Source organism: Bufo bufo, chromosome 9 (assembly GCF_905171765.1).
Source record: "Bufo bufo chromosome 9, aBufBuf1.1, whole genome shotgun sequence".
NCBI lineage: Eukaryota > Metazoa > Chordata > Amphibia > Anura > Bufonidae > Bufo > Bufo bufo.
The window spans coordinates 42,059,571-42,077,407 of record NC_053397.1 but is presented as its reverse complement, the minus strand read 5'-3'; the positions used below and the strand labels follow the sequence as shown (position 1 = coordinate 42,077,407).

The window sequence follows — 17,837 nt, the reverse complement described above, 5'->3', positions numbered from 1 at the left end:
AATTTAGACTAGAAGGGTATGTCCCTATCTTTTATTTAGGGAACTAGTCGGTTTATTTGTTGTTTTGTTCATGGAATTACACTCCTCTAAAGAATTATTAGGAACACCATACTAATACGGTGTTGGACCCCCTTTTGCCTTCAGAACTGCCTTAATTCTACGTGGCATTGATTCAACAAGGTGCTGATAGCATTCTTTAGAAATGTTGGCCCATATTGATAGGATAGCATCTTGCAGTTGATGGAGATTTGAGGGATGCACATCCAGGGCACCAAGCTCCCGTTCCACCACATCCCAAAGATGCTCTATTGGGTTGAGATCTGGTGACTGTGGGGGCCATTTTAGTACAGTGAACTCATTGCCATGTTCAAGAAACCAATTTGAAATGATTCGAGCTTTGTGACATGGTGCATTATCCTGCTGGAAGTAGCCATCAGAGGATGGATACATGTTCTCATTCTGTTTACGCCAAATTCGGACTCTACCATTTGAATGTCTCAACAGAAATCGAGACTCATCAGACCAGGCAACATTTTTCCAGTCTTCAACAGTCCAATTTTGGTGAGCTCGTCCAAATTGTAGCCTCTTTTTCCTATTTGTAGTGGAGATGAGTGGTACCCGGTGGGGTCTTCTGCTGTTGTAGCCCATCCGCCTCAAGGTTGTGCGTGTTGTGGCTTCACAAATGCTTTGCTGCATACCTCGCTTGTAACGAGTGGTTATTTTAGTCAACGTTGCTCTTCTATCAGCTTGAATCAGTCGGCCCATTCTCCTCTGACCTCTAGCATCCACAAGGCATTTTTGCCCACAGGACTGCCGCATACTGGATGTTTTTCCCTTTTCACACCATTCTTTGTAAACCCTAGAAATGGTTGTGCGTGAAAATCCCAGTAACTGAGCAGATTGTGAAATACTCAGACCGGCCCGTCTGACACCAATAACCATGCCACGCTCAAAATTGCTTAAATCACCTTTCTTTCCCATTCTGACATTCAGTTTGGAGTTCAGGAGATTGTCTTGACCAGGAGCACCCCCCTAAATGCATTGAAGCAACTGCCATGTGATTGGTTGACTAGATGATTGCATTCATGAGAAATAGAACAGGTGTTCCTAATAATTCTTTAGGTGAGTGTATATTATCATTTCATTTATTTCATTTATATGTGTTCCACTGGTCGATCCAATATATCTCGCGTTTTTGGAGGAGATCGAATCGGTTGTAAGGGTTAGGTGGTATGAAATCTATTGGGGTGATTTTAATGGTGTGTGTAGGATTTTTTCTGGAGTATTGGCGCAATGCCTGGATAGGCTGTGTTTGGTATACTGTTTCTGTATGTTGTGACGATGTTGATTCAGACGGCAGTGTAGTGTTTGGGTTGTGCTCCCAACATATTGCAGACCACATTGGCATTCTATCATATAAATGACGTACGCAGAGGATTGACATGTCAGGTGGTGTTTGATGTTGAAGGAGGTTCCGTTGGTGTTTGACGAAAAGGTTATTTTATTATGTGTGATAGTAGTGCAGCATAAGCAACGGGAGGTGTTGCATCTGTAGCTCCCTGTTTTGTTAATGTTAATTTGGGTGTGTCCCTTCTGGTGACGTTTCTGAAGGTGGGGGCGCGTCTGTATGTTATTTTGGGTTTACTGGGGAGGTACTTTTTTTAGGTTTGCATCTTGAAGTAGAATATGCCAATGTTGTTGTAATACTTGTAGAATGGTGGCGTTAAATGTGCTGAATTGTGTGATAAAATGGAGGTTCATCGGAGCAGTTTGTTCTTTACTGCTGGGTTTTAAGCACTCCGTTTGCGTTAACTGTAGGCTCTTCTTGTATGCGTCTTGTATGATGTTGTTAGGGGGTATTGTTTTTCTTTTAAATCTTTTTTCTAATATCTTTGCTTGTGTGACAAAATCGGTATGGCTGGTGCAGTTGAGTCTAATGTGTTTGTATTGGCGGTAAGGTATATTTTTAAGCCATTTATTGTGATGGAAACGGGTGTAATGGATATAGCTGTTGGTGTCGACAGTTTAAAAAAAGATTTTAGTAGTAAGTCTGTTGTCTTAATTAGTAATGACGATGTCGATGAATTCTATTGACTCTCTGCTATATTTGGGGGTAAAAGTGATGCCCCAATCTGTGAGGTTCAGGCTGCTGCAAAACTCCATGGCAGATTTCTCATCACCGTTCCATATAATAAACAAGTCGTCTATATATCTTCTGAAGTGGATGATATTATCTTTGTAGGTATGGTAGCCCCAAATATGTACTTCCTCGAATACGCCCATGAATATGTTTGCAAAAGATGGCGCCACCCATGTCCCCATCGCGGTCCCAATTCATTGGTGGTAAATGTCGGTATTGTATATAAAGTAATTGCCTTCTATTTATCTTAGAAAACAATCTATCTGCATTGGTTTGAGGGATTGGTCCTTGTGAAGAATATTCTTTACACAGCTGATCCCTAATTGGTGACATATGTTGGGAGTATAGGACAGTTATGTCCAATGTGAGGAGGCCATAGTCTGGGGACCATTCTATTGTCTGTAGTTCTCGAATACGCTGACTGGAATTGTGTAGGTAGCTTGGTAGTTGTTTCACGTACGGTTGTAGAAACATATCAAGGTATTGGGATAGATTGCTTGTGGCATATTTGGTGTTTGAGACTATCGGTCGTCCGGGTGGGTGGGTGGGTGGTATTTTTGTGTATTTTAGGCAGGTGATAGAAGTATGGGGTACATGGTGTTTTTTTGGTGTTAGAAAGTTTTTCTCTTATTTATAAACTGATTTGCAAAGGCTTGTTTAACTTGTGTGTTGAGCCTTTTGGTTAGCTCGGGGAAGTGGTCACCCTTAATCTTTTCATAGTAGCAGGTGTCACCCAGAATGTTCATAACTTCTTCTTCATAATCTTGGATATTCTGTATTACAATACCCCCACCTTTATCGGCTGGGAGTATGACTATGTTACTATTGTTTTTTAGATCATTAAGGGCTGCTCTTTCGATTTTGCTCAGGTTCCCTTTGTAATTCAAGGCATTAGTGTCATTGGTTTTTATTTTTAGTTCTTGTGAGATTAATTCGACGAAAGTGGGAATGACGTTGCCCTGACTTTGTATGGGGAAGAAATTTGATTTGGGTCTGACATCGATATGCCTGTATGTTGGGGTGGTGGGATGGTCTGGGTTGTTTTCTATGGTGGCGTTTTTATTTATTTTTTATTCGTTCTATCTCAAAGTGCCTTTTGATGGTTAAGTTTCTTCAAAATGTTTGTATATCAATTTATAATTCAAGAGGATTTACCCTATTGGGGGACAAAAAGATAGGCCTTTTTGTAGAAGTTTTGTTTCATAGGCTGTAAGTTTGTGGGTAGATTGAAGATTTTAATTGTGGATTGAGCATTGTCCTCTGGAGTTGGTTTAGTAGTAACAGGGTTTATTTTTCTGTTCGGTGAGGGGGTGAGATGTAGAGTCAGGTTGTTGATCAGTCGTTAGGTTGGGTAGCTGGTGTATTGAGGTAGATTGAAGATCGATGAGGGGAGGTGTGTTGTCTGGGTGGGACATGTCAAATGTTTTAAATTTTTTTTTTAATTATGGGTGGCGTGCCCTCTCTGATTCAACCTTTTGTTTTCTAGATATTTGGATCTGAGTGCTCTAAATCGTTCGAGGGATAGATCAGTGTCAGTGGTGTCTGTGAAGGATCGATAGGGTTTCAAGTTTGGGGTCATATTAGTGTCGGGATCTATTCCTGGTAGCGGGGCACTGGGCTCATGGTACTTGATCATGTGCTGGTCGGGAGAGGCCTTGAGGTGATCTGAGTTGGAGATTGGGGTAGGCATATCAAGTGCTTCGGTGGACAGTCTTAGTGTGGCTGTATTGTGTGTACTCTCTGGGGGATATGTAGTTTCGGACTTAGCCGATTTCTTATGATTCTTCATTGGGGTCTTAATTTGCGGCTTGTGGTATTTTTGGTTAGTAAAATAGCGGCTCCTTTGATTGAACTGATTTCAGGTGGGGTATTTTTTACCTTGGTGTCTTGGTGTTTGTTTGTTAGTGTATTGGGGAGGGTGTCCTCGTGGGAACATATTCGTATTGTTTCTGTGTGGTGTATCTAGAGAGGGGTCTTCCAGTGTGTTTGCTTTCAGTTTTTTCCAGGTGCGGTAGGAACCTAGATCTTTGTCATTTCTATCTCTCTGTAGTTTGCTTGCATTGGTGACTATCGTATCAGATTCCATCTGGTATATTCTATTAGTGAGGTTGTGGTTTATGGTGGTGAAATCTGGATGTTTAGAGTATTGTAACATTGATTGGATGTTTGTTTTTATGTCTTTGGTGTACTTCTCTGTAATTGGTTCTATTTTGTTAATGATGATCCTAATCATACCTGCTGCACACTGATCTAGATAGTCATTCCACTCATATTCAAAGGTAGGGTCATCGGGAAATGTTGGTTCTATACACCTCCTGAAAGGGTGGAAGTCTGTGATGGTCCGCTGGAGTGTTCAGGCAGAGGAGACCTTCAGGTTATTGTAGTCGGTGTTGTGTCGGATCTCGGTCCTAGTTACACCCAACTTTAATAAGGAGTTTATTGTACAGACAGATGCCTCTGAAGTAGGTCTAGGTGCTGTACTGTCTCACGGGAGGAGCATCCCGTTAGTTTCCTGAGCTGTAAACTAACGCCAGCCGAATCCAGGTATAGTGTAGTCGAGAGGGAGTGTCTCTCCATCAAATGGGCAATGGAATCGCTACGCTATAATCTGCTGGGGAGGTCGTTCCGCCTGGTGACCGATCATTCACCTCTCACGTGGATGAGTCAGGCGAAGGAGAGGAATGCTCGGGTCACCAGATGGTAGGGGAATGCGGACGCCCTGTCCAGAGTCCACTGTAGGACGTGTGTTCACCCCCACAGGTTTGAACAAAGGGGGGGGGGGGGGGGGTTGTGAGGCGGTGACAGGAGTCATTTATGAGGGGAGATATGTGTCACCCAGAATGTTGCAGAAAGTATTCTAAAGTGGCTTGCTTATAACAGGAATGTGTCACCAAGGTGTCCCGCCTTGGTGGAGTAAAAGCCCTAGTCCAGGTGTCCACTAAAGTAGTTGGGGGACACCATATAGATAGTGTAGCTGGTTCAGCTAGTTCAGGGCGGACTTTTACTGGGAACAGGCAAGGTGTTGGGTGGGTGCCTGTTCCCCAGGTTCCAGTCCGGGACTTGAGGCATGCTTATGCCCAGGGATCCTATTTAATCCTGCTACTGGATCTTAGGTGTGTATCAATCTGGAGGAAAGGAAGACAGTGTGAGGTAACACTGTCAGAGTGTGCTACGACTACTGAACCCAGCTGCGATCCGGATGTACTGGCTGTACTGACATGAAAAGCCTAAATAAAGAGGACTTTTGATGAACAGTTTGGTGTCCCTGCCTTTGAATACTGGTCTTGTGAGTACGGTTCCCCACAGTATAGAAAACCATTATTGATATGTTATAAGTTTAGCTCTCTACATGAATACGTGAACCAATGTGTTTTAATTTTTGCCCTTAATTTTTGAAACCTGTACTATATTATAAGGCCCTTTTATGTTCTGTTTCCTGTTACTTAAACCTAATTTACCGTATTTATCTCCTAGATCAGCAGCTTTATAGTCGAGCTGTTTACCCACCAGACTACAGTCTTAGCTGCTATGTCTTGCGAATAAATCAAACCTGGGCTGCTGTTCAATAAATGTCTTTGTCCATATATAATGTAGAAATAGTGTCTGTCTGTGCTGTTATTTCCCTTTCAGAAGTTTTATTACAGTATGGAAAAGTATGTGAAATACGGCACACAGTCTGAGGTCAGGCAGACAGCGAGGGGTCAATACAGAGATTACGAACAGGTCAGGTAGCAGGGAGTCACAATCCAGGAATAGTGGCAGAAGTCAGTACATAGGCAGAAAATACAGCACACCTTTCCAGGATACTAACATGCTAGGAACCTATTGCTCAGGAAACTTACCACAGGGAGGGGGGGATGAGAGGAGGATCCGTGCCGATGGGACAAAGACCGGTGCATGTGAACAGAGCAGTGGTAGCCCGTGGCCATCACTCTAATATTCTCCTTGTTCAGTTTATGAGTTTTGGTGGGCGGCTTTATCTTGTGAGATTTGTAGTTGAGACTTATTCTTATCATTTGTTTATAATTGCCATGTACACCTTTGGGGGTAATTTTTTTATGATTGCATTTTTACTCATTTTGGGCTAAAAATCATTTTTTCAATTGGTCTTTTAAAAAATATTGGTGAGTGTCTGACGCCCAGGACTACTGCCAATCTACAAAATAAAATGGCCCTTCATTGTTTACCCCGGGGAACAGAAGCTGGTCCATTACTGTGGCTTTACCTGGTACTGCAGTTCAGCCCCATTCAAGTCATTTTATGATTCCGTTTCTTGTTATGATTTTTGTAGTAAAAAATAGATTTTGGTTCAAGCAGTATTTCGACGCAAAATTATGTAATCAATTATAAAAAAAAAAATTAGGAACAATCTTACTGATAAACAATTTCCTCAGTAATGGTACTTAAAGGGGTTGTCCGGGTTCAGAGCTGAACCCGGACATACCTCTTTTCACCCAGGCAGCCCCCCTGACTTGAGCATCGGAGCAGTTCATGCTCCGATGCTCTCCTTTGCCCTGCGCTAAATCGCCCAGGGCAAAGGCATTTTTTAGAGATCCGGTGACGTACTGGGCTCTCCATGGGGCTGCCAGGAAGCCCGGTGACATCACCGGCCCTGATGTGCCCGGCAGTGCGTGATTGTAAACAACAGAGCCCTTGCCCTGCGCGATCTAGCACAGGGCAAAGGAGAGCATCGGAGCATGAACTGCTCCGATGCTCTAGTCAGGGAGGCTGCCGGGATGAAATTATGGGTATGGAGCTGAACCCGGACAACCCCTTTAATTATGATCTCTTGAAATTCAGTAATGTTGGTATGCTATAAAAATTGTTCTTTTTCATAAAATGTACTTTTTATTTCACTTCTGGTTAACATCATTTTCTCAATCTTGTTCGTTTCTAGGTTGCCTTTGCTTGGAAGGTCTTCGTAATGGAAAAAGAACAATGAAATCTCAAGCAGATCTCTAGATGCTAAACTAGACAAACTAATCCTTATTTAATAGTATTCATTATCAGTTTTCTTGTCTGGTACTACAATACAGCACAACAATGTATGGAAGTGCTCGTACAATCACTAATTTGGAAGGCAGTCCTTCCAGATCGCCTCGATTGCCAAGATCACCTCGTTTGGGCCACAGAAGAACAAGCAGTGGAGGAACAGGAACAGGTAAAACACTGTCAATGGAGAATATCCAGTCCCTTAACGCAGCCTATGCAACGTCTGGACCCATGTACTTGAGTGACCATGAGGGTGTCGCGTCTACTGCTTTTCCAAAAGGGACTATGACTCTTGGAAGGGCTACCAATAGAGCTGTCTATGGTGGAAGAGTCACAGCCATGGGAAGCAGTCCAAACATTGCCTCTGCTGGTCTTTCACACACGGATGTCCTGTCCTACACTGACCATATAGGCTTGATAAGCTCTCACCATCATCACCACCATCACCAGGTACCTTCTATGTTAAGACAGGTGAGAGACAACACTATGCTCGATCTTCAGGTTCAACTGAAGGATCTACAGAGGGAAAATGAGCTTCTGAGAAAAGAGCTGGACATAAAAGACAGCAAACTTGGATCTTCCATGAACAGTATTAAAACGTTTTGGAGCCCAGAACTTAAGAAGGAAAGAGTCCTTCGAAAGGAGGAGGCTGCAAGGATGTCTGTTCTGAAGGAGCAAATGAGAGTATCTCATGAGGAAAATCAGGTATTTTGTTGGATGCAGAGGTTAATCCGCAGTAGAAATGTCATTGAGATTTAGCCTTCAGATTTCCATGATTTTGTAACTTGTGTGAAGACATTGATTTTCTTCTCTGTTTTTTTTCTATACTAGGTAGAGGTGTTTGCTGTAAGTTCTGTTACCTTTTAATGACGTTTATGTACAAAAGTGTAAATAGTCACAGTTTTAAATTTTACCTTGAAGAAGTCGTTTGATGTTAAACTGCGTGAAATTAACTCAATGCTTAATTAGAATGGATTCTGCTTTCTTTCTGAATTCCACAGCCCATAATCTGAAGAGCAGAAATAATGTTTAGAAGCTCCTGCAGTAGCCCGAAAGAACCTATTTTTCCACTGATTATTTAAAGAGGAGGTCCAACCTTGTAACCTTATTTTTTTAATTCTTCTAGTTCATTGTTTTGTGCCTACAGCTCCTATGGAAATCTGTCTCCGTGGTAACAGTTGCTATGTAGTCTGATCCTGCAGTTGCTATGAAGTCTGATCCAGCACCCCCTTCCACCTGTCCATTAATTTGTTTTCACATAAGAAATGCATGTTAGTAAGAAGTAGTGGACAGATGGAAGGATGTGTAGTTATAGTATCAGACTACTCAGGATTTGTTTGCAGTCTGTTACCATGGAGACACATAGGTCAGCAGGAGAGGCATAGACAAAAAAATGAGATATTTATTTTATGATAGTTAGGAACAGTTGTTTACTTGGACATACAGGACTAATAAGCGAGATGATGAAGATCAGGCTGTATATGATTGAGAGAGTCACTATCTAAATGTATTTTAAGGAGTTTTCCAGGAGTTCGGTATTGATGACCTATCCTCAGCTCCATACGTTGTATAGTAGCCGTGCTTGGTATTGCAGCTCAGGCCCATTCACTTGAATGAGACAGAGCTGCACATAGGCTATGTGACCAATAAATGTGATGTCACCTGGCCCACAGCTCTCAATGAGTTCCTCAGTCTCTTTGAACAGCTGATCACCGGTGGTGCTGAGAGGTGAGCCCCCACCGATCTGATATTGATGACCTATCCTGAGGGTAGGTCATCATTATCGTACTCGTGGAAAACCCCTTTAAGAAAAACTATGATTGATATCACAGCCCGGGTTGAGAAATGGCCCGGCTTCTGCTGTCAGTGTAATGCCAGTCATTCAGGTCTGACAACCTGTTTACTTGGGGATACAATTCTTGACTACTGCAATCTTTTGATGAGCTTGTACAATGAGGCAGCAACCAGCCTACCTCATCTACTAAGATGTTGAGCTCAGGCTGCCGAATTGCAAAGGATTTCTGGAAATCTAGAACATTTAGAGCTATTTCAGGAAGACTCTTAAAGGGGTTGTCTCATGTTGAATTCCTCAGTTTGGCACTACCTTCAGTTAGCCAGAGTGGTGGAAAGCCATCAGCAAAAGTGTCTCTGACACTGGCAGAATTGGTGCTTTCATGTATTAAATGGTAGGACATTTATTTCAAATGAAATGTACTGCCAGTTGCATTTTCCCCCAGAGCTGATCAACAGTAGTCTCTAAAACTGGACCCTTGGCAACAGCTTCTACTTGTACCGGGCCCTAGGATGAGATTAAACAACCACTTTAATGGTTGCAAGCAACAGTTGTATCTGTATAGGAGATCAGGATAATAGAACATAAAAAGTCTTCACAGGAGGACAACTTAAAAAGTATGTACACCTTCGGGGTCATTTTAAATTTTTTTTTTTTATGATTACATTTTTTTCAATTGGTCTTTATTAAAGATATTCAGCCGTTCTGTCACAAAGGGTTAACTCTCTAGCTGTGTGAATCGTACTTTAACTTTGTGTGGGTCATCTATTAACCTTATCTCTAAATGACTAAAAAGTCATATACAGTTATTTAAGCCACATTCATATTAGTCAAATAAAAATTGAGCTATAATGAAGGTCAGAGATAAGCAGTCCTCAGCTGAGCTGCCTGATGGGAAACAGTAAAAATACAGAGCCTGCTACTAGAGAATCTCAAGGCTGTACAGAGAAAGGGGCTCAACATTTTTAACTAAGACCAATTGAAAAAATGATTTTAGCTCAAAATGAGTACAATGCAATAATAAAAAAGCCTCCAAAGGTGTACATAGCCTTTAAGCCTGCCATACTGGTGCTTTCATGTATTAAATGGTAGGACATTTATTTCAAATGAAATGTACTGCCAGTTGCATTTTCCCCCAGAGCTGATCAACAGTAGTCTCTAAAACTGGACCCTTGGCAACAGCTTCTACTTGTACCGGGCCCTAGGATGAGATTAAACAACCACTTTAATGGTTGCAAGCAACAGTTGTATCTGTATAGGAGATCAGGATAATAGAACATAAAAAGTCTTCACAGGAGGACAACTTAAAAAGTATGTACACCTTCGGGGTCATTTTAAATTTTTTTTTTTTATGATTACATTTTTTTCAATTGGTCTTTATTAAAGATATTCAGCCGTTCTGTCACAAAGGGTTAACTCTCTAGCTGTGTGAATCGTACTTTAACTTTGTGTGGGTCATCTATTAACCTTATCTCTAAATGACTAAAAAGTCATATACAGTTATTTAAGCCACATTCATATTAGTCAAATAAAAATTGAGCTATAATGAAGGTCAGAGATAAGCAGTCCTCAGCTGAGCTGCCTGATGGGAAACAGTAAAAATACAGAGCCTGCTACTAGAGAATCTCAAGGCTGTACAGAGAAAGGGGCTCAACATTTTTAACTAAGACCAATTGAAAAAATGATTTTAGCTCAAAATGAGTACAATGCAATAATAAAAAAGCCTCCAAAGGTGTACATAGCCTTTAAGCCTGCCATACATATTCATAAAAATGAAAAAAGTACGGAGACAGCACATCTTTTCTATGTGAGTTATTCCAGATGCATCTGGAATAAATCACACAGAAAGGATGTGCTGTCTCACACATAATTCAAAATGACCGATTCGCCGTTTTCTGGTTGCTTCACCTCCCATAAAAAAAATTAAATATAAAGTGTTCAAAAAAGTCATATACACAACAAAATGGTATCAATAAAAAGTAAAGATTGGCCTGAAAAAAATGAGCCCTCACACACCGTACACATAACTATAAAGAAATTGTGGGGGTGAGAATATGGTGCCAAAAAGAAAAAAAAAACATTTTTCAAGGTTTTTATTTTTTCCAGTAATAAAATGCAAGAAAAACTATACTTATGTGTTATCACTGTAAACTTACTGACCTGGAGAATGAAAGTAACATCAGTCAGTTTTACCGCATAGGGAACGCCGTAAAAACAAAACTCATAAAACTGTTGCGGATTTGCTTTATTTTTCTAATTTCACCCCATTTGAAATGTTTTTCTAACTCCCCACTACATTGTATGCAATACTAAATGGGGGAATTAGAAAGTGCAACTTGTCCCGCAAAAAACAAGCCCTCGTATTGCTACGTGAACTGAAAATGAACAAGGTTATGGCCCCGCAGGGAGTGAAAAAACGAAAACGCAGGGGCTGAAACGGTTACTGATCTGATGCAAATTGATTTCACAAATTCATATGAATACCCCAGATATGAAGATGTTATGGGTCACGGTTATATGTTGTGTTGTGTGTGGAGCAAACCGTTAGGAAAAGGTTTTTCATGAAAAAAGCATGATGTGGCTTGTTGAGCCATGGTTGTCAAAGGGCAGAGGGATTTGGTGTAGATGGGGTTGTCATGACAAAGCGTGATATGGCAAGCAGTGTCCCCTGGGTATGCCGAGCGCGCGGTTGTCTGCAGCTGCTAATAGCTTCTAAAAGCCACTTAATATACCCGAGAGCAGTAATACCAAGTGTTAAGAGACAAAACATAGTCCACAAATATACACAACACTGGTATAATACCCGGGTATATCACAGCTGGTCTGCTAAACATGTGTGCTGGTGCTCCATGGATGGTAAGTGTGTATGTACTGGACTGAACATATCTGGTACTGAACGAGAATGAGAAAGGTAAGGCGACTGAGGTGAAGACTTGATGGTCGTCTTGATCCTCCATCCTAGTAGAAGTTCTTGTAGTGTCTGTTATGTTTGTATAGGCGTACCAGCGGAGGCACCATGCATGTGTCAGCGTGTTAGTGCTGTCTTTAGATACAGTTTCTTTATAGCTGGCATTTGATGTGTGCCTTTTGGCTAATTGGCATCAGTTACCGGTATATATTTTCTGTATTAGATATCATTTTCATTTTCTTTATTTTTGCTCTATACATGGCATATTCTTATTAGATACCCCTTAGCATTTGTCAGATTTTCTAGACAGCAGGTTCGCAGGTTGTCACAGGTCATCTCTAGTGCAGCCCAGGCCACTGCCAACACGGTTTAACGGTGTTTCTGACTGACACTAATCTGTCTCTGACTTGATTGTGTTGTTGGAGTTTTACCGTTGTAAGCAGATCCTTGGTATGGTACATAGAGTTTCAGTTTCGTAGAGTTTACATAGAGAATTTTAGATGGTGGGAAACAGATTTTTTTTCGTGAATTCTGTATAAATTTGTAAAAAGAGAAAATCATTGCTTGCCAAAAAAGCAAGTTCTCAGGAGTCATATTTTTCCACTGAAAATCTGCTGAAAAATTTAAAGGACAAATCTGCACCAAATGATGCACGTTTTTGTGCAAATGTTAGTGCATCATAGTGTGTGTGTGTATATATATATATCTTGAGAAACATCTTGTGGGTGAATAATGGACACTACTATTAAACTTTTCATGGGAGTGCTGTGGAATTCCTTTGCGTTAGGGCCCATGCACATGAACGTATTTTCTTTCCATGTCCGTTCTGTCTTTTTCCGGACCGTATGCAGAACCATTCATTTCAATGGGTCCGCAAAAAAAACGGAAGTTACTCTGTGTGCAGTCCGTTCCGCAAAAAAATAGAACATGTCCTATTACAGGGAGTGCAGAATTATTAGGCAAGTTGTATTTTTGAGGATTAATTTTATTATTGAACAACAACCATGTTCTCAATGAACCCAAAAAACTCATTAATATCAAAGCTGAATATTTTTGGAAATAGTTTTTAGTTTGTTTTTAGTTTTAGCTATTTTAGGGGGATATCTGTGTGTGCAGGTGACTATTACTGTGCATAATTATTAGGCAACTTAACAAAAAACAAATATATACCCATTTCAATTATTTATTTTTACCAGTGAAACCAATATAACATCTCAACATTCACAAATATACATTTCTGACATTCAAAAACAAAACAAAAACAAATCAGTGACCAATATAGCCACCTTTCTTTGCAAGGACACTCAAAAGCCTGCCATCCATGGATTCTGTCAGTGTTTTGATCTGTTCACCATCAACATTACGTGCAGCAGCAACCACAGCCTCCCAGACACTGTTCAGAGAGGTGTACTGTTTTCCCTCCTTGTAAATCTCACATTTGATGATGGACCACAGGTTCTCAATGGGGTTCAGATCAGGTGAACAAGGAGGCCATGTCATTAGATTTTCTTCTTTTATACCCTTTCTTGCCAGCCACGCTGTGGAGTACTTGGACGCGTGTGATGGAGCATTGTCCTGCATGAAAATCATGTTTTTCTTGAAGGATGCAGACTTCTTCCTGTACCACTGCTTGAAGAAGGTGTCTTCCAGAAACTGGCAGTAGGACTGGGAGTTGAGCTTGACTCCATCCTCAACCCGAAAAGGCCCCACAAGCTCATCTTTGATGATACCAGCCCAAACCAGTACTCCACCTCCACCTTGCTGACGTCTGAGTCGGACTGGAGCTCTCTGCCCTTTACCAATCCAGCCACGGGCCCATCCATATGGCCCATCAAGACTCACTCTCATTTCATCAGTCCATAAAACCTTAGAAAAATCAGTCTTGAGATATTTCTTGGCCCAGTCTTGACGTTTCAGCTTGTGTGTCTTGTTCAGTGGTGGTCGTCTTTCAGCCTTTCTTACCTTGGCCATGTCTCTGAGTATTGCACACCTTGTGCTTTTGGGCACTCCAGTGATGTTGCAGCTCTGAAATATGGCCAAACTGGTGGCAAGTGGCATCTTGGCAGCTGCACGCTTGACTTTTCTCAGTTCATGGGCAGTTATTTTGCGCCTTGGTTTTTCCACACGCTTCTTGCGACCCTGTTGACTATTTTGAATGAAACGCTTGATTGTTCGATGATCACGCTTCAGAAGCTTTGCAATTTTAAGAGTGCTGCATCCCTCTGCAAGATATCTCACTATTTTTTACTTTTCTGAGCCTGTCAAGTCCTTCTTTTGACCCATTTTGCCAAAGGAAAGGAAGTTGCCTAATAATTATGCACACCTAATATAGGGTGTTGATGTCATTAGACCACACCCCTTCTCATTACAGAGATGCACATCACTTAATATGCTTAATTGGTAGTAGGCTTTCGAGCCTATACAGCTTGGAGTAAGACAACATGCATAAAGAGGATGATGTGGTCAAAATACTCATTTGCCTAATAATTCTGCACGCAGTGTATTGTCTGCGTTACGGACAAGGATAGGACTGTTCTGTTAGGGGCCAGCTGTTCCGTTCCACAAAATCCGGAATGCACACGGACGTCATCCGTATTTTTTGCGGACCTCAAAATACATACGGTCGTGTGCATGAGCCCTTTAGATATATAGATATACTGTATGTGTATATACACTATGTATACTGTATGTGTGTTTATATATACTGTGTGTATGTATGTGTGTGTATATATATATATATATATATATATATATATAGTTACATAGTTCTTACGGTTGAAGAAAGACATAAGGCTACTTTCACACTAGTGTTAATATTTTCCGGTATTGAGATCCGTCATAGGGTCTCAATACCGGAAAAAAACGCTTCCGTTTTGTCCCCATTCATTGTCAATGGGGACCAAACATAACTGAACAGAACGGAGAGCTCCAAAATGTATTCCGTTCCGTTCTCATACTGGAGAGCATGCTTTCCTTCCTGGGATGCGGAGCAAGACGGATCCGTCATAACCCACAATGCAAGTCAATGGGGAGGAGTCCGTCACCCATTGACTTTCATTGGAGTTCATGACTTATCCGTCTTGGCAATGTTAAAGAGGACCTTTCACCAGAAGAAAGTATCTAAACTGACTATACAGATGTGTAGAGCGGCGCCCAGGGATCCCCCTGCACTTACTGTTATCCCCGGGCGCCGCTCCGTTCTCCCGTTATAGCCTCCGGTATCTTCACATGTTAGGCTCCACCCAGGGGAACCTGCCGGCGTCTCATTCTCCCAGGCTGTAGCGATTGGCCAGCGCTACAGCATAGGAGAAAGAGATGCCGGAAGGTTCCCCTGGGTGGAGCCTAACTACGAACATACCGGAGGCTATAACCGGAGAATGGAGCGGCGCCTGGGGATAACAGTAAGTGCAGGGGGATCCCTGGGCGCCGCTCTACACGCCTGTATAGTTAGTTTAGATACTTTCTTCTGGTGAAAGGTCCTCTTTAAAGATAATACAACAGGATCCGTTCATAACGGATGCAGACGGTTGTATTATCAGTAACGGAAGCGTTTTTGATGAACCCTGCCGGATCCAGCAAAAACGCTAGTGTGAAAGTAGCCTAAGTCCATCATGTTCAACCAAGGAATAGGTGGGGACGCGAATCCCTGAAGGGATAACACAAAAAATTACAGCACTAGCAAAAAAAAGGCAACCCTTTGTCAAGGATAGGTGCAAGCCCAAAGAAAATAGGCAATTACCCAAAATACTAAATGGAAGAGAGGGCAGCACTCTAAAAAATATCCTTTATTCACCCATATGATAACATTGGTGAATAAAGGATATTTTTTCTTATTTTTTCTAGTGCTCCCCTCTTTTCCATTTATATATACCGGTATATACTATGAAACCTAAATTTTATATAATGAAATCTCTCTATTTTATGCAGAAATTTGAGAAATATGCACAACACTTATCCCGAAATGATTTAATCTTCTTTGTTACCCTGTATTTGCCTGATATGCTTCCTGACGCCTGTGCTGTTATCTTCTTGAAAATTGCATTGGAGACAGCGCTGTTCTACGGCAAAAAGATAATTTCAAATCTGCTTCATTATACTAAACTAGAGGCTTATCACATCAATTATTTTCCTGTAGCCATGCCTCCATAATAGTTGCTTACAAAACAGGACTTACGCTTTATTTCGGCTTTATCTCTGGTGTCTGCAGGGTTTATTTTGCCTTTTTCTTTTGTTACAATTAACATATTACGGTTACGGTTTGGCTTTTTTGTGTCATTTTTCAGATTTTTTTTTGTAAACATTTTAAATACAACAGAGTAAACTTGTGGAAGCACTTGGAGCATTCATACGCTATCTCTAACATACACACTCTGAAAGGGGTTGGCCAGGATGAGAAATATAGTCTGAAAACAGTGCGATCCTGTTTACGACATTGGAACCAGCCTGCAACATCAAACATGACCCATGGACAGGAGTAGAGCTGTTCATGGCTCTGTTCTCACCTGTGTCAAAATGTATTTATAAGGCTATGTTTCCATTGACCCACAGTTTCTGATGTGAGTGCACCTAGACCTGTACCTCATTGTAGGTATATGTTGGAGAGATTTTCCCCTAATTGAAAGAACGTGACATATGCCACTGTATAGAATAGATCATCCCATACTTAATAGGCTTCCATGTTAAAAAAAAACAAAAAACCTTTTTTGTATTGTTGAGACAATATATGTCGACATATACAAGCCCAGCGGAGGACAAAAAGGTAGAAGTAGGGCTTTTGACATTTTATCTTTTCTGCCGCTTATGGTAAACGTATGGCTGACATGTAATGTGAACAGAGCTTCACAATCGCAGTGCAGTGCTGGATCCGTCCTATGATGGATGCTGCCACCTCCCTGTGGATCACATTGACCTTTAATGGAGTCTGTAAGGTTCTGTCGTGGTGTCCATCCTTTGATAGGAAGAATAACCCTGTATACAATGTTAGTCTTCCCATCAAATCTGATACATTCTGCTTGTGGACTCTTCTGTGCAGAAGTAACATCTAATCAATGCGACTACAATGAAATACTACTTGCATCCGTCTTGTAAAAAAAATAATAATATACAATTCTGGAGCATCTATTCTTTAGACTCTATGTTGTGCTATTCCTTTATTATTCCTGATAGAGGATATGAATGAATTGCTAGTTGTTTGCAGATGGGTGTTACCAATTGGGAATGTGTCCCTGCAGTCTGACATTACTCAATCAGTACTGCCAGTGTCAGACTGTGCAGGGACCCGCCTCCCCCCCAACAATAACAACTTCTAGTAATACATTTGTAACTTCTAGCAGGAATAATACAGGAATAGTACAACATAGTCATAAGATTAGATACTCCAGAATTGTTATTACATGTGGAATGCAAGTAGTTACTACAACAGACGTGTCAGGAGAGGTGACAGCTCCTTTTTTTTAAAGTAAGAATTGTGTATATTTTGGTGGTTCACCTGACATGCACAAGACTGTATTTTGTATTTGTGTCCGATCCACATTTGCGGATTGCACATGGACCCATTCATTTCTATGGGTCCACAAAAAAAAGTGTGCATCCGTGTGTGCGTTCCGCAAAAAGATAGATCATGTCCTGATCTTGGCCACAAAAAAAACCTGACGCAACACCAAAGTCATCCTTTTTTATTATTATTGCAGATCTGCATTTTGCCGACCGCAAAACGGATACAGTTGTGCACGTGAGGCCTTACTGAAATACTTTTAGATAATGTTTATCTTTTGGAAAGTCACAAAAGTCTTTTCGGTCTACGGTGAGACCGGATCCACCTGCCTTTGGTGGAGCCATAATTAAATGTTTTTAATTACACTCTACTTACTGACACACGAGACGCCCTTCAGAGTGGTAAGTAGATGAGATAAGAACCAGTGCCTCGTGTCACGGTGGGAAAATCCCTTTATCAGGAAGACATTGTAATTGAAGACAGTTGCCAAGTTTGGGCTCTGTGGTATTAA

The 17,837-nt window shown here is 41.2% G+C and overlaps 1 protein-coding gene across 1 annotated transcript in view; it reads left to right on the top strand.

Moving 5' to 3' along the window:
• Nucleotides 1-17,837, top strand: part of ERC2 (ELKS/RAB6-interacting/CAST family member 2) — a 944,454-nt gene that overhangs the window by 41,099 nt on the left and 885,518 nt on the right. Inside the window, exon 2 of the mRNA XM_040408024.1 lies at nucleotides 7,038-7,837. Within this exon, the coding sequence (XP_040263958.1) occupies nucleotides 7,184-7,837 (654 nt within the window). The 5' untranslated portion in view covers nucleotides 7,038-7,183. The remainder of the gene's footprint in view (nucleotides 1-7,037; nucleotides 7,838-17,837) is intronic.